This window comes from Biomphalaria glabrata, chromosome 10 (genome assembly GCF_947242115.1).
Source record: "Biomphalaria glabrata chromosome 10, xgBioGlab47.1, whole genome shotgun sequence".
NCBI lineage: Eukaryota > Metazoa > Mollusca > Gastropoda > Planorbidae > Biomphalaria > Biomphalaria glabrata.
The window spans coordinates 15,489,680-15,517,366 of NC_074720.1; the positions used below are offsets into that span (position 1 = coordinate 15,489,680).

General features: G+C 35.2%; 2 protein-coding genes across 9 annotated transcripts in view; one reads left to right on the plus strand and one right to left on the minus strand.

Annotated features, from left to right (window-relative positions):
• LOC106069903 (uncharacterized) overlaps positions 1–26,160 on the minus strand; it is a 35,197-nt gene extending 9,037 nt beyond the window's left edge. The window contains exons 1-11 of the mRNA XM_013229679.2: positions 25,614–26,160; positions 15,105–15,193; positions 14,034–14,140; positions 11,286–11,469; positions 10,599–10,723; positions 9,657–9,908; positions 7,789–7,956; positions 7,565–7,687; positions 3,063–7,449; positions 2,028–2,117; positions 612–741 (exon numbers count right to left, since the gene is read on the minus strand). Coding sequence (XP_013085133.2) covers positions 612–741; positions 2,028–2,117; positions 3,063–7,449; positions 7,565–7,687; positions 7,789–7,956; positions 9,657–9,908; positions 10,599–10,723; positions 11,286–11,469; positions 14,034–14,140; positions 15,105–15,193; positions 25,614–25,683 — 5,725 coding nt within the window. The 5' untranslated portion in view covers positions 25,684–26,160. The remainder of the gene's footprint in view (positions 1–611; positions 742–2,027; positions 2,118–3,062; positions 7,450–7,564; positions 7,688–7,788; positions 7,957–9,656; positions 9,909–10,598; positions 10,724–11,285; positions 11,470–14,033; positions 14,141–15,104; positions 15,194–25,613) is intronic.
• A 19-nt stretch (positions 26,161–26,179) lies between these two features.
• Positions 26,180–27,687, plus strand: part of LOC106069892 (uncharacterized) — a 29,304-nt gene continuing 27,796 nt past the window's right edge. For 2 of the 8 annotated variants that reach the window (XM_056045123.1, XM_056045130.1), the window contains exon 1: positions 26,180–26,256. The gene's annotated coding sequence lies outside the window, so the exon portion shown is untranslated. Of the gene's footprint in view, positions 26,315–27,687 lie in introns of all 8 variants that reach the window. The other 6 variants (XM_056045124.1, XM_056045129.1, XM_056045127.1 and 3 more) reach the window with 5 other exon arrangements.

Here is a 27,687-nt window from a genome sequence, read left to right on the forward strand (position 1 = left end):
TCTGATTAGATTTAGATCTAGATAATGTAGAGACAGCTAAACTAGTTCTAGATCTACATTGAACATTAGCTGGGGGTGGAGCTGTTTCATCAGCTGATAAACTTCATCATTACTAGACTAGACCTAGGCTTAGACCTATAAATTAATTTACTAGATCTAGATCTATATAATTAGATTTATCAATATCACCATCAGATGAAACAAAACCACTGTCATCTGAATTCTAATACTTCTTTATCAAAGAAATATTTAGATCTACAAAGTTTATATGGCCTTGGTTGAAGCTCCATGTTAAAAAAAAACACGCACACAGAAAAAATAAATGTCATCTCTTTACAAACTTCGTACAAAATAAAAACACGTTAAATGAAGGAAATTCCGGATGTTTAGCAAAGGGAAACTATTCTAGATAAACAATTAAGCAATAAAAAACAAGAATCGGAGAAATGGAAACGATAAAAATAAAAAAGAAATAGCCGATGCCCCCAGCGTTGGTCCGACTTTTTTCCCCTTTTTTAAAATCAACACCCTGTGCGTTGGTGCGGAGCAAAAGAGTTAAGATGAAGTTTTTCCCTACTTTAAGAAAAGGGCTACTCCAATTTATAGCTAACCTGCTCTAGCTTTTTCTTTCTCTTCTTTCTGTCGTTTCTCCTCTTCCTGTTTCCACTGTTGCCTTCTTTCCTCTTCTTGGGCAGCTCTTTGCTTTTCTTCCTCCTCTTCAGTCTCTCTAGTCAGACGTTCCTTTAAGTTGACATACATTGAACAATATATACAAAATGACACACAAGTAGAACAATTTTGACTTTTTTTTTAAATAGACCTAATGAAGTAAGACTAGTGAAAAAAATGTGAACAATATTTTTAAAAAGTAAAATATTTAAAAAAAAAAACACTTTAAAAAAAAAACAACTAATATACAGAATAATTTTGTCAATTATTTTGACTCAATCATGTTTAACAAAAAGTTTAAATAGATCTAGAATAATTATAATAAATATGTGTGATTTGGGGGGAGGGGGGGGGGAGAGAGAAGTGGGGGTATCTGGAAGAGGCTTTCCATGCTGGCTTTTTTATATTAAAAAAAAAGTTTCTTGACTTGAATTGGTACTCCAGAGATCATGATTGAAGGCTGACAGTCATCAACTGACCTAGACAAAGGTAATCAAAATAGAAGGTATATAGTTATCGATTCTCTGTTTTACATTTTTTAGACGATGACCTATACTCTACACAAGGCTATCTTCCCTTAGCTAGTACTGTCTCTAAATAAAACAAAATTAATTAACTATGACCAATTGATAAAAAATTGCTGATTCATGTGTTGTTGGGACATTGAATAATTGTGCAAAGTTTCAAAAACCTGATCCTAGAATGAGAAGTTGGAAAAATAATGTGTACAAAATTTGTACCAGACAGAGTGAGCTATAGTAGGGAGATTACCATCAACCATTATTCTTTTCAATGTTGAATTATGCTTTTTGTTTCTACATGATATATGGGTAATGAATGTTTGTAAGTCAATGTATTTTAGCATTAGGAAATTATTTGAGAAAAGACAATTTTAATCAACATTCTATGCAAAGTTTTTGTTGTAATAAATTAAGATACATAAAGTCTTTGATATGATCTTTACATCAACATACAGTCTAAAATATAATCTTTACACTAACATTTAATGATTTATTTATCTAGCTATCATTCAATTCTTAGTGTCTAATTATCTACACAGGGCGTATCCCTCCTTATCTAAGAAATCTTACTTTCTACACAGGCTTTTCTCCCCTTAGCCTGTTGCGTTTTCTTCCCTATATCCTATATAAAAACAATTAATTATGACCAAGTGATAAAAAAAAAAAAGGTCAATGTTTCAATAGATTCATGTGTTGTTAGGAGCAATAAATAAACTATCTTGATCTGAGACTAGGAAGTGGAAGAAATAATGTGTACCACATCTGTAGACAGACAGAACACGTTTGTGTTGTAAATACATTTCAATGTTGAGTTGAAAGCACTGATAAAATAATGACCTTTTCCTCTTCCTCCAGTTTCTTCAATTCTAGTCTGTAAGATGACCTTCTTGGCATCATTTCTTTCTCTCTCTGCTTTCTAGCTTTTTCCTGAAATAAACATTTGACCAGATTGACTTAATTACTTTTAATGGCTCAAAAAAATATATATAATGGTGTCCACTACTGTCCACCAAACTTTGATGAGTATTCAACTAATTGGGTAAAGTACAGGTAGGTGGTCATTGTGCTGACCACACGACACCCTCATGGACTGTAAACCATAGAAAGAAATAGCCCATAGCGCATCTGCCCTATAATGGCAAGGTCTGAAAGAGGTACTTGACATATATGCTTCATTGAGCTTTTGTTACCAGAACATTGTGTACATTCTTTAATGAAATGTGACCCCCATTCAACTCCAACCCCCCCCCCCCTTTTATTTGTCTCTTTTATCCTTTAATCAAACATCCTGCTTCATCAAGCTAATTGAGACACTTGGAAAAGAGCTTTGTTGTTCTAGGTAGACAGCAGTTCATAAAAATGTTCTTATTTTAGGTCACCCATAGTAAAGGAGTCAGTGCCACAATGCTAGCTCTCTCAATACAAAATGTTCATTTCAAGCATGATAGCCTGCTATCACTCACAACCAATTCATCTTAAACATTTTTGTTTTATGGCTAAACTTATAAAGTTCTTTACCAAATTGTGTTTATTTACAGACAACAGCCAAAAACAAACTGTGTGTTATACAAATCCTAAAAAAAAATGATAAGCTCACCACGATGGAAGGGTTAAAATGTTATAAGGGGAAAGAAAATACTGTTAACTTTCTTTTGGTCAATAAAGTACTTAAAAAACATTTAATGTTCAGGGTAAGGTTTGTTCAATTTTGTTTGCTGCTACAATACAATCAAATTGGGCAGTCACCTTTGTTGTGTTGTGAAATTAATAGTGAAAGTTTTCCCTTCAAACACAATTTGTTTTTTGTCTGGAACATGTCCGTCTTAGTGTTCAAATTTAGACCCACATGAAATTCGTTTGTAAGTTTCTCACCTTGTCAATCATTATCCCAGGTATTGCTGGCAGAAAATCATTCTTGAGTATTTTATACATCTGTTTCTCTTTGTAGAATGTAGAGTCTTTCAAATCTTTAGCCAGCTGAGTCCAGTCTTCTAAGCTGTCACATACTAGCTGCCAACTGCTCAGACCTCTCCTAAATGGTTTCTCCTCTGGGTACAATGGGACATGATGAAGCTCTCTCTCATCTTTAATTTTTTTCTCCTCTATGGCAGTATTCTCTACAGAAGCTTTCTCTTCAACTTCTTCTTTTATCTCTGTTGGCTGTTCCAGCTTCTTATCTGGTGTGTCTTCAGATGAACAACTCTCTGCCGAAATTGCTGTTGCTACATCTAAACTAGATTGAGCATTCAATTCTGAAGCAAGATCAGGTTCAACATTCATAGCCTCAGGCTGAACAACATCACTACTTTTATCAATTAGTTTGTTTGATAGTTTTTGTACTGTCTCATCATCTTCTTTGCTATCTTCCCCTTGAACATCACTGCTTAACAAAGATTCAGAACCTTTGACTTCAGACATGGGTGCCAGGGAGACAGGTTCTTCACTATTTAAACTGCTTTCAGTCTCAATCAGACACTGTTTATTATCAAAGGATGAAAGAGGCAGTTCTTTATTGCTCTCTGCTACTGGCCCAGATGAAGTGTCCATTGTGCTATTAGCCATTTCAATGTCATAAGATGGAACTATTAATTCACCTGGGGCTTTGTCATTTGTATTAGTAACATGTTCATTATGAGCAGCAGTGTTTTGTTCAGATAAGACCAGGGTGTCAGTGAAAGATACCTCACATGGTGCAAGAGTGGTGCCTTCATATGATGTACCTTGACAGTCTGGATTACTATTTTCAAAGGGTACCCCCTGGAGTGTGACTGGTAATTCACTTTTTAAAAGACCATCTTCTTTTGTGGCTGTCATTCCCATTTCAATTTGAGCATCTTGCTTCTTGGTTTGAAATTGGCTTTCGGGTTGTAAATCTTCCTGTGTGATTTGAAGTTGTACACCTTTGTTCAAGGTAAGTAATTCACCTCTTGAAGGTTCATTTTCATGTGTACATGGCAATTCACTTTCCATTTGTGCATTTTCAGGATTGCTTGGCAATTCACTTTCCAAAGGTGCATCTCCAAGACTGTTTGGCAATTCACTTTCCAATAGTACATCTTCACGATTGCCAAGTAATTTACTTTCCAATGGTATTTCTGACATTTCACTTTCCAATGGTGAATCCTCATGTGTACTTTGCATTTCACTTTCTAATGGTACATTTTCATTATTGCTTCCCAATTCACTTTCTGGTGGGGTATCTACCTGAATGGTAGATAATTCATTTTCTAATGATACATCTGTATCTATGCTTGAAACTTCTCTTTGCAATAAGCTATCTTCTGGCATTCTTGTCACATCACTTTCAGGTTGGAGCAAGGTTGTCACTGCTCTTTCTAACGGTACATCTTTATGTACATTTGGCAGTTCACTAAGCAATTGTGCATCTTTACCTATGATTATCAGTTCAGCTTCAGGTTGTCTATCTTGGGTTAAGGTTGGCAACAGATCCTTAATGTCAGGTTGAGCATCTACAAGAGTGCTTGGCACTTCCAAGAATGTATCATGACACATTGAGGCTATTTCACTTTCCCCAGCATCAGTCACCAAGTGCATAGCAGGCAATTTCTCTTCACCAGGTGTAATGAGAGCTGAGATATGTAGCTCTTTTTCACTACCTAAATCCTGATTTGACTCATTTTGTTGTGCAGGTAAACCCTGGAGAACTAAACTGTCAGAAGCTGAGGAAGAACAATTTACATCTTCAGGAGGCATGACACTTTCATTTGCATTCATGTTCAGCTCAGTGCCAGGAAGTTCACTAACATTGTCCACAGAATCAGGAGCCACTTTATATTCACCTGGTGACTCTTTATTCTCTTTTATTATTGCTTCTCCCCCTTCATCCACTTCCATTTCAGTTTCTTCATTTTTAATACTATTCTCTACCATTTGGCCAATTTCTGAGGTAGACAAAGGGCTCTGATCTGTGCTCACAGCTTTTGTGGAGGTCATGTCAGCAGACTCAGCAACAGTGTCCCCTTTCAACATCTCATCCTTTGACATTTCTGTCCCATCATGCATTGACACATTAGTGTCATCAGGACAAATAGTTGCATTATCAATTGAACTTGTATTTAATATGCAGTCACTATGCATATCAGGAATATTTTCAATAATCTCTATGTTGACTTTATCTGAATTAGCATCCATTACAGAGGTAGAGGTATCTTCCATAATGCTCTCTGCACTTGTGTGGCTATAAGCCTTAGATGATGAATTATTTGGTGATGATTCATTTTCATGTTGGCTAACAATGTCATCCAATACTTGTGTCAGCAACTTATTCACTATTGTTTCAGATGTCACACAATCATCAGAATCATATTTATCAGCTTTCTGTAATTCCTTAACTGAAACCTCAGTATCAGGAAAAACTCCATCTCTTGATTGTGACTCATTCACTGTCTCTAAGTTTTCTGTGTGCTCAGAGCAAGAATTTATAGTTTGATTAGGTGAAACCGAAGCTATGTCACTATCTTCTAGCAAAGACATTGTGTTATCCCTAGCAGAATCAGACTGCACTGCGTCAACCTCCTGTCCAATGAAAGCAGTCTCTCCAGACAACAGTGATGATTTCACCTCCATAGCTACAGACTTAGCAGTATCAGCTCCTTCCCTGGAAACAACTTCTGTGACATCTTTGTGGCCATTCACCGCTGTTTCTTTAGCCTTTATGCTGGCTGAACTTGACAGCTGCTTGATCAGTTCTTTTCTCAAAGCTGCTCTCCTTTTACTATCAGCATACTTTGCTTTATTCAACTCAAGTCCAAGATTCTCCATAACTTTGAATTTCATCTCTTCATCTTCCTCTTCATCTTCTTCTATATCTTGAGACTTACAAACTGCATCCAGTTTATCAGCATTAGTTTCTCTTCTGGAGGCATCAAGGTGTTTCAGAGCTTTATCTTGTGCAGCTTTAGACACAGCTTTATTGATATCAGCACCTTCAGTTAACTCTTTGTCCCTCAGATTTAAGCAGCTGGAGTCAAGAACTGATGAATCAGATGGACAGCATGACACCTGAACAAGGTCAATTCCTGAGTCACATGTTGAGACTGACAGTGAACCATTACCTGGGGCAAGATCTGTACACATACCACTGTCTTCTTCAGATTTAGTAGTGCCCATTAAAACATCAGTAGCACAACCTGAATGTGAGTTGTCTACAGCATCACTGGTTACTGATGTTGTGGCAAATGGCAAATCATCAGGAGTTCGCCATTCACCTTCATTCAGATTGACATCGTCTTCTAGATCTGCCTCATGAAGTTCAATGATTCTCTCTTCATCTTCTTCTTCTTCACTTTTCTCACTCCCAGCATAATCTACAGGATCCACTACTCTCAGCTGTGCTAAAGGATGGCTAACAGCTACTTTCACTTGATTGCTTTCTTCTGTATTTGCTAACTCACAACTTCTCAAGTCTGGTGCACCAATGTCATTATTTTCTACTTTTTTGGAACTAATGTTAATACCATCATTTTGAATACAGTTGACTTCAGCAGTTGTCTGAGAGTTACCTGTAGTTTGTTCTACCCTTGTAGATGATGATGCACCATCATCCTTCACACAATTTGTTTCCAAATCAACTGAAGTATCAGCTGAGTTAGACTTTGGTTCTTCTTTAGACAGTGATATTTTTTTAGCTTGAGAGGTCTTATCAGAGCTTGACACCCGGCCTTCTTGAAAATATACAGTAGACAATTCCTGATCACTGGGTTTAACTGAGGGCGAATCATCAGTTGACGGTAGTTCCTTTTTGTGCTGCCTACGCTGTGGAGTGGATTTTCTTCTGGAGCTGCCCTTATTTGAGACCTCTTGAGGTACCACACAGGGAACAAGCTCAGCTTCTTTAGAGTTGGAAACTTTTTGGTTGAATTTGTGAACAGCCTTTTCAAGTTTTTGTCTATGAGTTGTCAGCCTCTTCCCTCCTTTCAATGCTCCCTCACTCACACTGCTATTGCTACTTAGAGTTGTAGCATTATCACAACTCACACTGCTCTCTCTGCTGGTATTTCTGCTGCGATGAGAGCTGAGCTGGTTCTGAAATCCATCAATAGCAAGGCGCTTCAGCTCAGTTTTAGAGATATTAGCAGGAAAAAGGACTTCTGGTTGTTCCTCACCCTGCTTACGGCGTGACCTTCTCGTGGGCGGAGGAGCTGTGGGCTGTGTTGTTTTAGCTGGCTCAGATTTTGGTGTTTTGGCCTTTGTTCCTTCCACTGTTGCAGAATGCGATCTCTTTTTAGAATTTGGTTCCCTGTCATAAATACAACAAAAATAATAGAATAGAATTTTACAATAAAAAGAAAAAGATAGAAAATTATTTGTCAGAAAATATGAAGGCTATATACATAATAATATTCATAACAAACCTTTTTGTTTCTTTTGCCTCTGAAGATGTAGATGATGACATTGCCCTTTTTCTACTTCTGGATCTTCTGCCTTTAAAATATTTGGTTTTGCTTTTGGATTTACAAACAGTTTCAATAAACTGACTGCAGAGACAGAAACAAAAAATGTTCATTGAGAACAAATACATGCACTTAGTACCTTAAGTAAATATATATATTGTTAAAAGATAATAAATTTTACTCACTGTTCGGGTTCCTCATTTTTCTTTGAAGACTTTCCACCATTTTTTTTTGCAGGAGATTTTTTCTGTTTTTGATTTTTAGAAGTCTTCTTTTTCTTCAGCTCTTCTTCAAAATCAACATCATTTTTATCATCATCCATCATTTCATCATCACTTTCTTGAAGTGCTTCACTGTTCAAAATAATATATAATACTGTAAATCAAGGCACACTAAGTAACTAGTCAAAAAATATAACATACAATATAATAGTCAATTCTTTGGGATCATAGAAATCATAAATGAAAGTTAAATACAGTGGTTTTTTTTTGTGTGCCTTATTTTAATACACACAATGAACATATAACAAACATTAAAATCATACATAGGAAATAACAAACATCAAAATGCATACAACGCAAGAAACATGTTGGTTAACTTCCCTAGTGTGCTCAGCCTTTGGCCTTGCTTCTGATCTGAGCATCCTGGGATATCTGTAATACAGGGTTCCCCCACCATTCTGAGATTAGGATTTCAGGAGATTTCCAGGAGTTTTCCAGGAGAAAATATTCGATTTCAGGAGTGGAAAAACGGGAACTATATCTATATTTAGTACTTGTAAACCAATAAGCCTATTTGCACTACTCTCTCTATATATATTGCTTGTATTAGTCAACATTAGGAATTAATTAAGATCTCTAAAAAACAAATTGCAATGTATAACACATTATCAATATCAGTTTCCTATTTCAGATGAAATCTCTTGCATTGATTGTTTTTATTAACAATAGGTGTCTTTAAATCTATAAAATCTAGCTCTGAATCATAAAGCTAGAAGTGAATTTGATAGTAAAACCATGAATAGTTTAATTTTATATAGCAGCTTAAATACTATTATATAGATCATATTACACTATACTGAGTATACTCTAAGCCCCATCCACTTTACAATCTAGATTTATAAAACTAAAACTAAGAGAGAGATTCCAGAATCTAAGTAGATCTCTATTAGATCTAGAATTCTAGAAATATAATCTATACCATTATAATTAATCATATATACTCTAAGTCTAAGGCCTCCACCCTAAAAAGTACAGTAAAAGTAGAATAGTAGGCCCTATATTCAGTATATTGGCTAAAACTATTATATACTGTCTGTAACTATATCACTATATCTGTCTCTATCTAGATTGACTAGAGATTTACTAGTAACTAGTACTACTACTAGATCTAGAAGTACTAGAAGATAACTAGCTCTAGAAATTCTAGATCATACTGATCATAGTAGATCTAGTAGACTAGATATAGAATAGATCTACATAATATTATAATATACATATAGAGTATAGTAATAGATCTAGATCTAGTCATTTCTAGTAGATCTAGAATTCTAGATCATCATGATCATCTACTACTACTACTACTACTTTTTTTTTACTAGTCTAGGCCAGGCATGGTCCAGGCTAGGGCTAGAGTAGATCTAAATCTAGATGATAGATCTAATCTAGATTTACGGTCTAGTCTTAATTTTAATATCAAGTCTTTCTAGATTTAGATCTAGATAAAATAGATCTAGCATTTTCGTTCTAATTCTAGATCTATCAAATCTATGTAGATCTAGATTTGTTTAAAAAAAAATCACTTTTGAGATCGAGATAGACTTAGAATCTAGATACTTAGTACTTAGATCTATGTTTATATATGCCAGGAACCCTGGTAATAGGGATGTAATAATTTACATCTGCTTGGATCTTTCCCAGACAAAAGTTTGTTCAGACATGCAGATGGAGACAAGCTTCCAAGAGTCTTAGACTCAACTCTTTTGACAATTAAGAAGAAGAAGATATTGAAAAAAAAAAATGTGAACACTCTCAATCCATAATGCTATACTCACTTCAGTTCTCTTTGAATCTCATCCTCTTCCTCCTCCTTGTCATTAGTATCCTCCTGCACACTTTCCATGGTTTCTTCCAAAACATTCATGTCCTCATCCTCAGCACCATTTTCAGAAACATGAGCCACAGCTGAAAGTTGAGGATTTCTTTTAGCTGCCTCCTGTCTATCTGTGTGCTGGGACGCTCCATCCTCTTCTACTTCTTGATCATCCTCTGATGGCTGACTTTTTCTTTTTGTCCTTTTCTTTGTGCTGAAAACAAAATATAAGCCTATATCAAACTATTCATCAGTAAAAAAAAATAATTATCTTTTCTTACAAAGCACAGATGTTTCTTCAATTATGTCTGGATGAAAATTTGGTTATACATGTTGCACAACTTTAATTTTACCCAGTTTCAAAATATCACCTATGATTAACAGCAGCACAATTTTGTCTTTTTGAACATTTTTTTCCCCCTCCAGAATACTTACAAACAAACTGTTCAAAATGCATCCAAACGAAAACCAATTTTAACAGCAGTAGCAAAAGCCATGTGATTCATTATATCCACTACAATGCTATTTATATTTAACCTTAGACCATTATCAGAGCTTGCTAATTATATTTGGGATCCATCAACACCCAGAAAACATAGAAACTCAAACAAAACCCAAATGGGTGAGATTTATCACAAGTAACATACTTTCACATAACAAGAGTAACATCAATGGTAAAAATCTGAGCTTAGATACTAAAGAATAGAGAACAAAAAAAAAAGTAAAGCAGCATTATAAACATAAAACAGCAAGAGTCTGGGGAATCAGTTGCCTAACATGGCCCAAGCACACTTAATTTTAAAAGGGTGAGCTAGAACTTGTTTGAAACTCATATAAGTGTGAACAAAAGTTCCTAAATAAAAACAAAATAAAACCAAAAAAAACCCAAAAAACTTGTATTTACATTTCCTTAGTATCTTCTGGTTCTGGCAACTCCTTGTAAAGCCTTGTACCATAAAAATACCAGTATTTAGATCCTTTACTATCAACGCCCAGAGGTTCAACACGAAGGCTCTCTCCACTTAAACCCTGAAGAAAGAAAATACATTTTAAATATAACCTGCAGAAGTAAGAGCCAATTAACACAGAATATAGTAACTCCACACTGCCCCTTGACCATGTCATAAACGCAGCTTTGTGTTGTTGTCACTTTTTATGCTTCTAGTGAACACAACTGGGAAAACATTTCTTTTTTTTTTTTTCATACACAGAGTTTATCAATCTCAAAAGGATGAAAATATATCTTAAACTGTTATTTCTGTGTTTTAGTACAAAAGTTATTAACCTAAGACTTGCCTACTCCCATTATTCAGGGATGCTAAAAATCTTTTAAGAAAATCAGTCAAAAAAAAAAAAAAAAAAAAGGATTTTTTCTCTAAAACTGCTGATTATTTACAATAAATAGTTTAAATTATTCAATAAAACCATAGCAACAATGCAATATCAATTTAGAAGCACTTATGTTAATACTGGCATAAAGAATAAATATTGAGTTTATAGCACATTGCCATGATTAGTCTCACTCTGTGAGAAGTGAGTCTGTAGCAAAGAAGAATTAAACACATCTATTCATAGAATTTAAGCTAATTACCTTTAACATATCAGCAACATCATCAGCATCAAGCCTAAAGTCACAAAGGGCATGCAAGATTTCAACCCTCTGTCGCACTGGCAATTCTAAAAAAGTTGTTGTTGTCAATGGATTGTCGCGACCAAGTTCTTTTTGCCATCTCTGTTTGAAAATGTCTTTCAGGAAAAGGTCGTAATTGAAGTATCTGTTAATTAATAATGAAACCAGACTAAATAGCCTGAAGCAACATAAAATGCTTACAAAATATTTTAATAACATTGTGCAAAAGCGTTTTAAAACACTTAGTTTTAGACATGATTGTGAGAGGGGAAAAAAAACAACATATAAAAGAATAATAAATAGTAAATAATAAATGAATAATATTAATATGGCAATTTTTCTTTAATCAATTATATCTATGAAGTCTTTAAGACATAAAAGCAGACACATCAATCATATCTCATAGCACAGAACTCTAATAAAAATATGTAATGAATAGTTTAATTTAAGGAGAAAATAATCCCTTTATGAAATTAAAAGAATAGATATTAACTCTTTCTCTCCTAATCGACAATACCATCATTGATTTTAGCCCATACTGCAGCCTAATCAATAATATTATCGTCGATGCTTATAAAAGTAGTTGTTTTATTTTCTTTCCTTACAAAATACTCTAAATTGCTTATAAATAAATCTTGAGTAGTTTCCCTTTGGAAAAAAATACAGATTTTTTTTTTCATTTTGCATTGTGTTTTTACAAAAAAACAACAAAAAACTATGTTTTTATTGAGCGGGAGCTAAAAAAGGCTCTATTTTACTATATTAATTTTTTATAGGGTGTGTGACATAGGATAGTGGCCTCAAGACAATTAATATAAATGTTTTATATTGTTACATATTAAGTTTTCGAAAATTTAATTAGCTATCATAAAAATACTTTTTATTCAATATGGATCACAAAATATTGCCTAAATCTAGTATGGGAGACTTGTCCACAGTCTGTAATTTTTATTTTTAAACTCTATTATATAAAATAAACTTTTATATTTTGGTTTTATAAACATCCATTTGTATTATCTAAAAAAGGGTGTGCATTATCCTTTAATTGTATACCAAATATAACATTCTCTGATAACAAACAAAAAAGTTATTAAAGTTTAATCATAACAGGGTAGTGAAATATAAATGAGAAAAATGAATAATTCTGTCGGAATGTGGCAAATAATTATGGAAAGAGTTAAGCTTTCAGAATGCTATTAAAAACACATATAACAAGAAAATATTTTTTAAAATCCTTTTTATAAAAAAAAAAAACAAATCTTATTAAATCTAATGGGGAAGAACTCTGTCCTTAGAACTATATATACCAATAATGTACAAGTTATTTCCCTTATCAAACAAAATAATTAATCTATATATACATGGCTCAAGTGTTTGGACAACAAGTAATGGAAAGATCACTCTATATTTCTGCAAGTCTGACGGACTAGCTTTACTCCATGTAATTTTAGAGGAGAAAAAAAAAAAGAGGGGGGAGGAACAAGTAGTATTCACCCGTCACTAAATAGCAAGGCCAGACTTAACCATTGTGACCAAAAAGTCATGGAAAGAGAGAAAGTAATCTATCCTGTATTCACCCGTCACTAAATAGCAGGGTCGGACTTAACCATTGTGGGGCCCAATGCGAAATGGATTTCGCTGTGCCCAGTTAGGGTAGGGATAGGGATAATAAGTGAAAATTAAGAGTTTGTATTAGAAAATATATTTGTATTTGCATTTTATTCATTCTTTACTACACATTGAATTACTACACTAGCCTTGCATTTAGCGAAGTTATACAGTATATCATAAGAATTCTGTTTCCTACATAGATCACGCTCAATAGCAAGAATTACCAAATGTTTCAATCTATCTATGAGAATTGTTGACCTCAAGTAATTCTTAATTAGTTTGAGGCGCGAGAAGCTTCTTTCACTAGATTCCACAATTAAGGGTATTGCATAATGCAGTTTTTTTTTATCACGCGTAGGATTGCCGTTTTCCAAATTGAATGACACCCCAAAATGACAATTTTTGTCTATATATTTAAGGAGATTTGTATGAGTTTTCAAAAGATTTTAATAATTTCCGGATATTTCCAGGACTTTTTTTTTTATATTTTGCAATTTCTGATTTCCAGGAGCTCCTGGTAAATCGACAGGAGGCCGCAGGAAATCTGTTATTAAGTTATAAAATGGTTTAATTTAATAATTTATACACCTAGAATTAGCGAGGGTCCTATGAAAGTGCTGGGCCCACTGCGGTCGCATAGGTTGCAGTGGCCTAAGGCCAGCCCTGCAATAGCAGTGTATGCTACGCAGCCAGTCAACTAGTTATCAATAATTAATTAACCAATTGAGAATTTGTGTTTATTGATTCATGTTTTGTTAGGTACAATAAATAATTGTTTAAAGTATCAACTTGATCAGAGAAAGAGTGAAGGAGAAATAGTGTTAATTATTTTATAAGGGGATTTAACCCAATAATTTAGTAATCAATTTTCTAATTGGTTACTTTTTTTTTTTTTAAATGATTTCATGATGTCTTGTTTATGTCCATAAATAATTGTGTGAAGTTTCAGCTTGATCTGGAATGGGTGTGAGAGAAATAATGTGTAAACACTTTCTACCAGACGGAGAGAGTTCATAAAAGCTTTGTAAAAAGGTAGCAGATGATATGGAAACTTTTATATTTTTACTCTCTACCAAAGCTAAATACTTAATCACTAACTTAATGTCATCTCTAGCATAACATCCATTTAGGAGTTGACATATGATGTCAATGACAAGTGTACTGCCACCAAGAGCTGGAGATGTCAACAAAGCATCTTCTAGATCCTGAAGGAAAAAAAAATTTAGGTTAATGTGAAACAGAAAAAAATATTTAATAAATTGTATATATATATATATATATATATATATATATATATATATATATATATATACATAATTTTTTTTTCTGTCAAAGTTCACAATTTCTACATCTAAATCTATGTTTCATTTGAATACCAGTTTACAATACAAATACAACAACAATTTTATCATGTGTATGAAAATGTATAACTATCCATCCCAGTGGTGCTACAGCCCAAGGTGGGCCCTGGCCTGCATTAGCACATCTCTCCATTCTAATCTATCCTGCGCTATATGTCTCCATGCCTGACTTTTAGCAGTTGTAGATTAAATTTTTAAAACAAACAATGCTTATATGAAGAGTAGAGGTATCAATTAGTTTAGATCAGTCATCAAATTTGAAATAGACCTAGACCAACAACAATAAATCTGTGCAATTAATAATATCTTCACCAACTGCTTCTTGTTTAGCGCTATTTCATACTTTTAGCACTTACTCAATATGCTATGATCCTATCAAGTAGGGGAGGGAGGAAAATAAGTAGATTTTTAACATAATTGGTTTTTAGAAGCATTTCCTGAAAAAAAAAAAAAAGAGGGGGGGAGGTTAACAACCTCCTCGGGCAGACTTCTAACCATTCTGCAAGTGTTGTTTACATTTCGAGCCGCGACCTATAAAGGGGACTAATTCAGCTAATACCACCATTTCAGTCAAGTAGTATTTCTTTCCCTTGTTCGAGACCAAACAAAATAATTAATTACCAATAGTTAAACTAACTGTTCGTTATTTTTTTTTATTGATCCTCAAGTTGGCATGTTAATTGTGCAAAATTTCAACTTGATTTTGAAATTTTGTGTTGGAGAATTAACATATGTACAAACTTTTTACCAGACAGACAGAGTGAGTTGATATAAGCTGTGTATAAAAAAACAAAAAAACAAAACAGACCTCTATATCAAAGTCACTGAAGCCAAATACTGCCTTAAACAGAGAACAAAAGTGGGCAATAGCTGGCACCTCCCACCAGGAATGTACCTCTGAAAATGATAAAGAAATATATTTTTTTTAAAATTAAGAAACTTTCATGATCAAATCTAAAACTGAAGTTGAATTAGTATTTAGATTTAATTGTATTTTTTTTTGTACCAACTAAAAGATTTTTTTAGTTTTATTATATAAAGTTTTAATGTTATACACATAATATATTATATTACTAGCAAAGAGAAAAATATTATAAGCGTGAACATAATATATTCCATAACAAAAAGAATATATTATTAAAAATTCTGTAACAAAAAGAAATCTTTTTATGTTAAAACTATTCAAAGGGCATTCTACAGTCTCAAAAGGCATTAAACTACAAATGTAGCGTGGGGATTCTGTTGTGTTAGGAGTTTGTGTAGTCATCATCATTATCAAAACATTTTATTTCAGTGAAGATTTGAGATGCATATATATATATATATATATCCTCACTTTTAAAGCTCTGGATAATATCTTGCAGTTTCAAACATGAAATTTTTTTCCAAATAGATCAAAGCCACTGGATTATGATCACTGACTAGAATAATATCTTATCTATATGGTCTCGTCTGGGGTATGGGCCTCCAACCATCAAGTCTCTGTAACTAAATGTCCCAACGTCTTTCCCATCTGCTTCCAATTCATGATGCCATGTATTTCTAGACCATCCTTTCTTCCTCTTTCTTGGGAAAACTATAATATAACAGAATAGCATTTCATTTGGTGGGAAAGCATGTTCTGCTGCAAAATGGTGCAAGAAGAACTCTGTTCAATCTGTCTAGAAAAGTATAGTTCTTTTTTTGCTGGTTCTGCTAGAGGAACAACATTCTCATTTCCTACGCTGTCAGCCTTTTGTACAATGTATACCTCCTAGTACAATCCATTTGACTTGATCTTTGCAATATAGGCCTGGAAGTAACAAGTACACTGATAGGTGCTTTTTATGCCCTTTTTGATGGCTACCATCAGCACAATTCAACGTTGTTGTTTTTTTAAAATTATGTCAACTGATAGCTTAAAGATTTATGGTGGGTTTTTTGTCATTTAAGGTTATTTGACATGCCTATAGGTACTTTACAGACTGTACAGCACTTCTTGTACCATTAAATACGAAATATTTTCAGCAGACTAATGAAATTTATATAAAGGTAATCCTTTAATAAATAATTTAAGCAGATATGTGAGTAAATTCCTAGACTGGATCAGCAAAGATTGCTTTGATAGGTTGTAGTGCATGAAACACATATGACCATAACAAAAAATAACACACTTTCAAGCCTGACAAGGAACCAGAACATTAGCCCTGGATAATTAGATAAAAAACAGATGACATTTCAGGTTCCATAGCCAATTTCATGAATGATTTTCCAGGTTTTCAAGGTAGAATTTTAGATTTTCAAGGTATGCATCGCACCATAGCAAGCAATATATATATATATGTAAACATATTTACATACAGATGACATAAATATGTAAAAGAACAAAATATATATGTATTTAGTACTGAAAAAAAGTATTTATTTATATATATATATGTAAGTGTGTGTGTCTGTCTGTCCCATTGGTCTGTGTGATAGATTTTAAGTATCTTGCCAACATCCCACTCAGAACAGAAACGTCATCAGCTGGTATGTCCACAGAAAATGTAATGAAAGTTATCTTTTAATCAAGTAACAACTTGACTGTCATCTCAAAATCTCAAACAACCATTTTTTTCCAAAGATTTATTAAAGAACATTACAAATGATTACTATTTGGGGTAATGTTTTATTCTTGTATCAACTGAACTTAAATCCTCCCCATAAACAGAGCCTGTAATATATAGGCCTATTTGGTTGTTTAATTGACATTTGCTTACTAAGTAATGGCTTTTGGACCTATTTGTTTTGTTTTTTTCCAACTAGATTTATCTATATTATATATATGTAGTTTCCCTGGCTTTTACGACCGAAATAACTTTTACGGACTTTTCACACCTGTGTGCGAAATATTTTCAGTAAATCTACAGTAGATCTAGACTCTTGATCTAAGTCACTAAAATTCGCGGACTTTTCACGGCTGTGTGCGAATTATCGTCATTGAATCTATCGTAGATCTAGGATCTATAATAGACCATAGATTCTAACTATAAATCACTAAAATTCGCTGACTTTTCACTGCTTCAAAGGGTTAGTAATTATCTTCACTAGATTCTAGTGATTTAGCGTAAATCTAGAGTCTTGATCTAAGTCACTAAAATTCACAGACTTTTCACGGCTGTGTGCGAATTATCATAACTAAATCTATCGTAGATCTAGAATCTATAATAGACTTTATAGATTCTAACTATAAATCACAAAAATTAGCAGACTTTTCACGGCTTCACAAGGTTAGTATAAAAAAATCATCTTCACTAGATTTAGATTCTAGTGGCTTAGCGTCACTAAATTCGTAGACTTTTCACGGCTATATGCGGATTATCTTCACTGATTCTACCGTAAATCTTGACTCTAAATCTAGATCTAAGTCACTAAATCCGCGGACTTTTCACGGTTGTGTGCGAATTATCGTCACTAGATTCTAGATAGTGATTTAGCGTAAATGTAGAATCTAGCATATTTCTAGATTCTAGAGTAATCTATACATTAGATGTATCGAGATAATAAAATTGACTAAAATTCACGGAGCGTTCAGGTTATGTGCAAATTATCTTCACTAGGTCTAACTCTAGATAGGCTACTATTTTACTAGATTCTATCTAGATGATTTACCGACTTTCCACACGAAGTCACTCTTTCTGTTACAAAAAGATTTTAGGTGAGGAAGGGCCGGAGGGATGTAGCCTACACATTAGGCTGGTAATTGCTCTAATTATAGTTAATAGTCACAACACACTAAATCTAGCGCTGCCTTAAAAAACAAAATAATGCCAGGTGAAATGCTTGCTTGATGTACGCGAAGAAAAAAAAAAAAAATACTGCAGTGATAAATAGCAAAAATAAACACCAGGTATCGGGAGGGAAAAAACTCAAGGTCCAGTTTTAAAATTCAAGGCTTTTTCAAGGCCTTGAATTTAATATGAAATTCAAGGTGTTTTCCAGGTTTTCAAGGTGGCTACAAACCCTGACCTTTACATTAATTACATTATCTACAATATTGACTACAAGATGTGAAAAGGGATACTGTTATAACTTAGAGACGACTCAATAATATGCAGATGTTTATTCACAAGAGGACATCAAAGTAACTTTAGTAACAATGTGTGGTGAAATAGTTACTATTTGTTTATGTTTGTGTAATGTCGTGAGAATGTGTTCACAACATTGATTTAGTGTGCTACTGTCCAAGTCTCTTTCGTCAGTTCATGTGTCGTTCTAGTTTAATAAAGCCTTGTTTTAGGTTAATCTTCAGTGTTCCTTTATTTCTTATTACAATTTATTAAACTAGAAATTTTCAATTCCATGGATCTATGTGCCTCACGTATCTATTTGGATTTTCGTTCAACACTATTCTCAGTCTGTAAGTAAAAGTAGTAATACAAATGGAACGTCTAGTTAGGCCAAAAGAGCTAGACATAGAGCCTAGCTCGCCATCGGCTGCCGAGAAGTGGCTGCACTGGCTCAGAACATTTGAGAATTTCATCTCCTCAGTCTCTCACTGCGAGATTGACAAAAAGAAATTACTGGAAAACTACGTTTCTTTGAGCGTATTTCAGTACATAAGTGAGTGTACCACGTTCGAAGAATCAATCAAAGTTCTACAAAATGTCTACGTGAAGCCTAAAAGCGAAATTTTTGCACGGCACATGATAACTCTTTGTCGACAAGAGAACGGACAAACCGTTGACTCCTTCCTACTTAAGCTTTAAAGTATGGCCAAAGACTGTGACTTCAAAGCCGTCACCGCTGAAGAACACAGAGATATCTTCGTAAGAGACACCTTCATTACTGGACTGGCTTCAAACAGCATAAGGCTGCGACTCTTAAAGAAATCTACTCTAACTCTACAGTGCGCCTATGAAGAGGCAAGACAACTGGAATATGCCCACAACCATGCCATGGCGTATAACATCTATTCTGAAACTCCCTGTGGAGCTAGCGCCGACGTGGAGAGCCTTTCTCCAACGACAAAAGTGGAACACGAGGTGAGTGCGGCAACTAGTAAAAGATGTTTCTTTTGTGGAAACAGCCCACATCAACGCTTTAGATGTCCGGCCCGTGACGCTACATGCAACTTGTGCGGTAAGAGGGGCCATTTACAGAAAGTCTGTAGATCAACCAGACAGACACTCAAATCTATAACCTCAGCCATAGTGAAAGCAGATGATGAGAAGTCTCGGACTACAACCGTTGGATCTTCCTGGGCATCGACACCAGCGTCCGGTCTTACTAAATCTACTATTTCAATACTCGTCAATGGAGTACCATTGAAGGCTCTCGTAGATACGGGGAGCAGTGAAAGCTATATATCTTCTTTAATTGCTAAAAGGTACAAATGGAAATTAGAAACGTCCAGAAACAGAATCTACATGGCTAAAATAAAGTACAAAGATGAACAATATGAAAGTGTTAAGCTCTCACTACTAGATGGACTAGTATCTGATGTAATCTTAGGGCTAGATTTCATCAGCCAGCACGAAAAACTGATGATCCCATTTGAGGGAAAACGAAGCACTCTCCAGGTCTGTACGCTGAAAGCTGCATGAGTTGAAGCCCCTCGCCTCTTCACTAATCTTGCTCCTAACTGCCACCCCATAGCCACTAAATCTAGAAAATATTCTATGCCTGACTCCAAATTCATTCAAACTGAAATCAAGAGACTTCTTAATGACAAAATTATTGAGCCTTCCACGTCCCCGTGGCGAGCCCAGATAATTGTAACAACGAATGAAAGGCACAAAAAGAGAATGGTTATCGACTATAGCCAAACCATCAATCGATTCACCTACCTCGACGCGTATCCTGTGCCAAAAGTGGATGAACTGGTGCAGGAAATATCTAAATACTCAATGTACATTTGACCTCAAAAGCGCTTACCACCAGATACCTATCAGGGATGATGAAAAGCAGTACACGGCGTTCGAGGCTGGCGGAAAGCTTTACCAGTTTTGCCGCATTCCTTTTGGAGTGACGGACGGAGTCGCTGCATTTCAAAGGACGATCAACACAATAATTGAGGAGGCAGGGCTACAGGACACGTTCGCTTACGTGGATAACGTTACTATCTGCGGACTTGACTCCATTAGCCACGACCAGAATCTACAGAGATTTCTCAATGCCACTAAAAATTACGGTATCACCTTCAACAATGATAAAAGTGCGACTAATAAAGTATGCCTCCTAGGCTACGAAATCTCACAAGGGCAATTAAGACCAGACCCTGAAAGATTTCAAGCATTGAGAAATCTACCTCCACCACAAGACATGAAATCACAAAAGCGGGTGATTGGACTACTGTCCTATTATTCTCAATGGGTCCCAAATTTCTCCAGCAAGATCCATTTATTGGTTAACAACAAAGCCTTTCCTCCCCCTGAACAAGTACAGGAAGCTTTTAAACAGCTAAAACTTGAACTTGAAAACGCTGCTGTGTTGACGATAGATTATAATCGACCACTAACAGTCGAAACAGATGCCTCCGACATTGCGATTGCCGCCACTCTTAATCAAGACGGCCGTCCTGTCGCCTTCTTTTCAAGAACACTCACTAATAGTGAACGCAGACACTCAGCAGTCGAAAAGGAAGCATACGCTATCGTAGAAGCCCTGAGAAAATGGCAACATTACCTTATCAGTAGACCCTTCACATTGGTTACAGATCAACGCTCAGTGTCTTTTATGTTTGACCAGCAAAACAAGGGCAAGATCAAAAACGAAAAGATACAAAGATGGCGACTGGAGCTTAGTTGTTTCCAATATGACGTTGTATATCGACCCGGGAAACAAAACGCTGCGGCGGATACCTTTTCAAGAAACCACTTTGCGTCAGCGATGACTGGAGAAGACCTCAAACTGTTACACAACAACCTCTGTCACCTAGGGGTCACGAGACTCCTCCATTTCGTTCGGACTAAGAACTTACCTTTTTCCTGCGAGGACGTCCGCAAAGTGGTAAACCAATGTAAAACTTGCCCTGAACTGAAGCCTAGATTCTTCAAACAGTCTTCAGGCACCCTCATCAAGGCTACCCAACCATTTCAGAGAGTAAGCATCGATTTTAAGGGGCCACTCCCATCTGCTACTCACAACAAATACTTATTAACAATGGTGGATGAATACTCACGCTTCCCATTTGCCTACCCATGTCCCGATATGTCCTCATCTACTGTCATAAAGTGTTTAAATCAGCTGTTTTCCTTAGTTGGGATGCCTACGTCCATTCTGACAGAGGTACGTCCTTTATGTCGAGGGAGGTGCAATCCTTTCTGCACGAAAGGGGAATAGCTACAAGTAGAACAACCGCTTTTAATCCTTCAGGCAACGGACAAATTGAACGACTAAACAAAACTCTATGGAACGCTGTTACTTTAGCACTGAAAGACCTCGATCTCCCGATCTCGAGATGGGAGCTTGTCTTGAACCAGGCCCTATACTCGATTAGATCATTACTATCTACGGCAACAAACGAAACTCCACATGAGAGAGTTTTCCGGTTCAACCGGAAATCCTCCTTCGGGATATCTATTCCCACTTGGCTATCTAGCCCAGGTCGAGTGTTGCTGAGAAGAGAGAACGGATCTTCGAAGTATGATCCTCTCACGGAGGAAGTTGAATTGCTGATGTGTAACCCCCAATATGCCGTGGTACGGTTGCCCAGCGGTAAAGAGGAGACGGTCTCTCTAAGATGCTTGGCTCCCACCCCCTCCCCATCCACAACAACAAGCGAACCTTCGTTGTTCCCTCAGGTTGAGGATAATGAGTATCCTCCAGAAACTCAAAACACGGAAGTACCAGTCAACACCCCTACGGTGATACAAGAAAGGAAAGAACCCCTGGTAGGCTCTGAGGACCTCCGAGCGCTTCCTCTTGAAAATACCCCACTTGACCCTCAGGAATTCACTAGTGACTCCCAAACTGTAGAACAGGATAGTCAACCCCGTTACAACCTAAGAGAGAGAAGAACCAGACCGAACTATAGAGTCTAGAGTTGTTCCTCTATTGCACTACTTATGTTCTACATAAACCGGCATTGTTTATCTCTTGCTACTGATACTAGAGTTTACTTTTCACTTACTTACATACATGTCTACTTACTACACTATTTGTTAATATTTAAAACAGAAACTATTAATTGTTTATAAGTCATACAACAGATACTGGTTTTTAGGTTTCTTTGTATCACCATTCACTATTGTTTACAAGAGAAATTAATATTTCGACACTATTCAGGGTTCATAGCCAATTTCATGAATGATTTTCCAGGTATTTTCCAGGTATTCAAGGTAGAGTTTTAGATTTTCAAGGTATGCATCGCACCATAGCAAGCAATATATATGTATAAATATTTACATACAACTTTTTACATACATTTAAAAGGGGGCACGGTGGTCGAATGGTTAAGCGCTTGGCTTCCGAACCTGAGGTTCTGGGTTCGAATCCTGGTGAAGACCAGGATTTTGAATTTCTGGATTTTTAGGGCGCCCCTGAGTCAACCCAACTCTAATGGGTACCTGACTTTAGTTGGGGGAAGTAAAGGCGGTTGGTCGTTGTGCTGGCCACTTAACACCCTGCTCACAAGAAACAGATGACCTTAACATCATCTGCCCCATAGATCGCAAGGTCTGAAAAGGGAAACTTTACTAATACATTTAAAAACACACACAAGCTTGCATTACAGAAGAATAACTTTTTTAAAATATGAGATGTAATTCAGCTAAAACTGTCGCAATCTGAAGTTGGAAATTTTCTTAAATTGACATAGATTTGTAAAAAAAATATTTCATTCTTACTATAGCAGTTGACTTGCTTTCCATCAGTTTTAACCAAAATAACTCTACGGGCTTTTCTACAGCTGTGTGCGAAATATTTTCGTTAAATCTACAGTAGATCTAAATTTAAGTCACTAAATTCGCAGACTTTTTCTAATTATCTTCACTGAATCAACATAAATCTAGTCCCTAAAATTCGCGGACTTTTCACGGCTGTGTGCGAATTATTTTCACTGAATCTACCGTAAATCTAGAGTCTAGATCTAAATCACTAACTTCGCGGAATTTTCACGGCTGTGTGCGAATTATTTTCACTGAATCTACCGTAAATCTAGAGTCTAGATCTAAATCACTAACTTCGCGGAATTTTCACGGCTGTGTGCGAATTATCTTCACTGAATCTATCGTAGATCTAGACTCTATAGATTCTAACTCAATGTCACTAAACTTCGCAGACTTTTAACGGCTGTGAGAGAATTATCTTCACTAGATTCCAGTGATTTAGCGTAAATCTAGTGTATTTCTAGAGCAATCTAGACATTAGATGTACCTGTATCTAGATCCTTAAATTAACTAAAATTCACAGAGTTTTCATGTTAAGCGCGAATTATCTTCACTAGATCTAACTAAGATCTAAATTTAGATACTATTTCTAGCTAGATGAGAAGGATGGATGGTGAGAAGATTCAAAAGTAAAGTACCGGTAGCAATTATACTTAAACACTGAATCATAATCTCCAAATACAAAATCTAATACAATACTCAGAAAGACACAAAGATAAGATGATATACGGACTTTCCACGCGAAGTGACTCTTACTGTTACAAGAAGAAGATTTTCGGCGAGGGAGGGCCCGGAGGGGTGTAGCCTTCACAATAGGCTGCTAATTGCTCTAGTTATAGACAATAGTCACTACAGACTAGATCTAGAGCGTCTTCAGTCGTAACAGTGAAAGGAAAACATTGCTAAGTGAAATGCTTGCTTGAGCCAAGGTCGTTTTCAATCACGAGGTCGCGCTTCACAAGTGGGTGAAAGGCGGTGTAGACGCGTCGTTACTGGTCAGCTCATTGTAACCGGGGAAAATAAGAAAATAAACACCAGGTATCGGGAGGGAAAGAACTCAAGGTCCAGTTTTAAAATTCAAGGTTTTTTCCCGTTTTTTTACGAAATTCAAGGCTTTTTCAAGGCCTTGAATTTAATATGAAATTCAAGGTGTTTTCCAGGTTTTCAAGGTGGCTACGAACCCTGACTATTTATTGATCTATTGTATTAAAGGCACTGGCATTCTCTTTTATTTATGCTATTGGCCTACTATATTACTATACTTGCTATTTTAATTCTAGGCGGGGTGAATGTGGTGAAATAGTTACTATTTGTTTATGTTTGTGTAACGTCGTGAGAATGTGTTCACAACATTGATTTAGTGTGCTACTGTCCAAGTCTCTTTCGTCAGTTCATGTGTGGTTCTAGTTTAATAAAGCCTTGTTTTAGGTTAATCTTCAGTGTTCCTTTATTTCTTATTACACAATGTCTGCATTGAGCACAGCTTCTTTATAAGCTCTAGACTTGGATAGAACTTTATTATCTTCTTTACTGTCTACATTCATCTCTAGGCTAATTCTTAGCAGTGCACCTTTCGCAGATTGAGATGTCAGTGCGCATCACAGAGTTACAACAATACTTTACTTTTAATTAAATAATCTAGATTCAATTGAATTCTAGTGTCTAGATCAATAAGATTAGTTCTTAAAAACTACTTTAAATCTAAAAGTTTTCATGTAAATGTAATGACTGAAGAGTGAAGTATATTTATAATATATATGTATGTTACAGTATGTAATTAGAAAGATCTACTAATCTAGAGTCATCAAACTAGACTAGATCTAGACTAGTAACTCTGTAACTTCTGTAACTGTAAGCCAGGCTTGATGTTAATTATATCAGATATAATCTATATATATAGAGAGAGATGATCTAGCAGCAGCTAGCCTAGGTCTAGATTAGTCTAGAAATTAATTCTAAGAACATGTTATCCAGAGCTTCAAAAGTGAGGATATCAATTTATCATGATACTAGTTAAACTTACTAGATTTGACTAGTTAAACTAGATTTTACTAGATCTAGAGTTATCTAGACTATTATTATCTAATAAATAAATGTACTTAGAATGTATTATTGTATAGAAGCTACTAGTCACTAGATTTAGATCTGCCTAGCCCTAGGGCCTAGAAATCGCCTAGATCTACTAAATTCTAGTAGAATATACTACTAGTAACTAGTAGCAGTAACTGAGTAACTAGGTTACTAGTATCTAGATCTAGAATAATCTAGATACTAGACTAGATTTAACTAGATCTAGATTCTAGATATAGTTACTCTCTCTCTAGTACATGTATCTAGATTTCTAGATAATCTACTTACTCTAGTACATGTATCTAGATAATCTAGTTAATTAAGTACTTCTAGATCTAGAATCTAGATCTAGTCTGTCTGTTGTATTCATTTTGATTTTTAGGACCTATGCTTACCCTTTAGGCGTTCTTTAGTATCCAATTCAACGTCTTTGTTTTCAACTTTTTCTGCGTCGGCACCGTCCATGTCTCTGCTTTTGATGGACTGGCACCTCCGCAATTATTGCGTGTCTGCCAGTAAATGAGTAAATGGTCCGATTTTAAATTTGTGGTTGGATTTTCTGATTTTGATGGACAATGTAAAAGTAAATTCTATAGAAAATAGATCTATATCAGATTATAACCTGGATCTCTAAGCTAGATTTTAGATTCTAGATTAATATCTAGGCTAGTCTACACACAACAGTCAGTACACACGAAATTGGTCTTGGATCTACTCAACTTCGATCAAACTCAAGTCTACTACAACGATACAAATGTTTTGTTTATAACACGTCAACAGATGTTGCACACAACTAAACTTTATCTTCAGTTGCAAGGGTGTTAACAAGCATTAGTGCAATACTATATCTACTTTTTGAACAAACTATTTTGAACATTAATAGTGATATTCCCGTATTGTTGCTCCGTTATCACGCTCTGATACGACAGCCATTTTCTTAGGATTAGGGATATTCTGAGGATTGTGGGAATGTATTAAAACTTAAGATGGCGGTGTATGAATTTGGTGTTTACGATACACTTTAGTGGATACATTTTTGTAAGAATACAGTCTATTAACAGTACGCACTTAAATAAGTACTTTTGGATTTCTGAAAGTAAATGTGTATTTATTGAATGAGTTCAAATTATTTATTTAAGTAATTAGTAAACTAAGTGGAAATAGTGAGTCTAAAAACTTGAAATATAATATTTTACTTTAGTTGACTTTCAATTTTATCTTATCTTATATAATACAGACGTTACTTCAAAAAAGAAGATGATTACGTCCTACGCGTCATGCATTTAGTCATGCATATTAACCAATGACTTAAATTCTGCCAAGTCACTGGTTTTCCTGGCTAGCTCAGGCAACCCATTCCATGCTCTAATAGCACTAGGGAAGAAGGAGTATTTGTACAAATTTGTCCTAGCATATGGGACGAGGAATGTGCCTTTATCTTTATGTCTTTCAGAGTATTTTATTAAATTTTGTTTTTGTATTTGAAGATTATGGTTCAGTGTTTTATGTATGATTGCTACTTTACTTTTGAGCCTTCTGTCCTGAAGGCTTTCTAAATTTAGTGATTTTACTAAAGGTGTTACTCTAGTCAAATGTGAATATTCGTTTGTTATGAATCTCACTGCTCTATTTTGTGTCTGTTCCAGTTTCTTAATGTTTTCTTGAGTTGAGGGGTCCCAAACGGAGGATGCATATTCTATTATTGGCCTAACCAAGGTTAAGTAACATTTTAGTTTTATGTTCTTATTTGATTTATAGAAATTTCTTTTAATAAATCCTAATGCTTTGTTTGATTTTTTTGTAGTTTCATCAATATGTGGATTCCATGATAGTTTTTCATTTATTATAACACCTAGGTATTTTGCGTTTTTAGTCTGTGATACTGGTTTGCCATGAATAAGATAAGTGGAATTAATTTGTTTTAGTTTTTTTGTTACTCTTAACAACTGACATTTTTCTGGGTGGAAAGACATGCTCCAATTTGATTCCCATTTCTGTAATTCATCTAATTCTCTTTGTAAAATATCTGTGTCTTGTGTTGTTTTTATTGTTCTATATATTATGCAATCGTCTGCAAATAATCTGACTTTTGTTCCTGAACTAATGCAATTTGGTAAATCATTTATGTAAATTAAAAATAGTAGTGGACCCAAGACTGTACCTTGAGGTACACCTGAGTTTACTGTTATCGGTGTTGATTTAGAGCCATTTATTATTACAGTTTGTTCTCTCCCTATCAGAAAGTCTTTAATCCACTGATGCAGTGGACCATTAATGCCGAAATATTTTAATTTTTTAAGCAAACTATGGTGGTGAACTTTGTCAAAAGCCTTAGAAAAATCTAGTAAGATAGCATCTATTTGTTCACTATTATCTAAACCTTTTGAAAAATCATCAATTAGTCCTATTAGTTGTGTTTCACATGATCTATATTTCCTAAAGCCATGTTGGTATGGTGTGAGGACATTA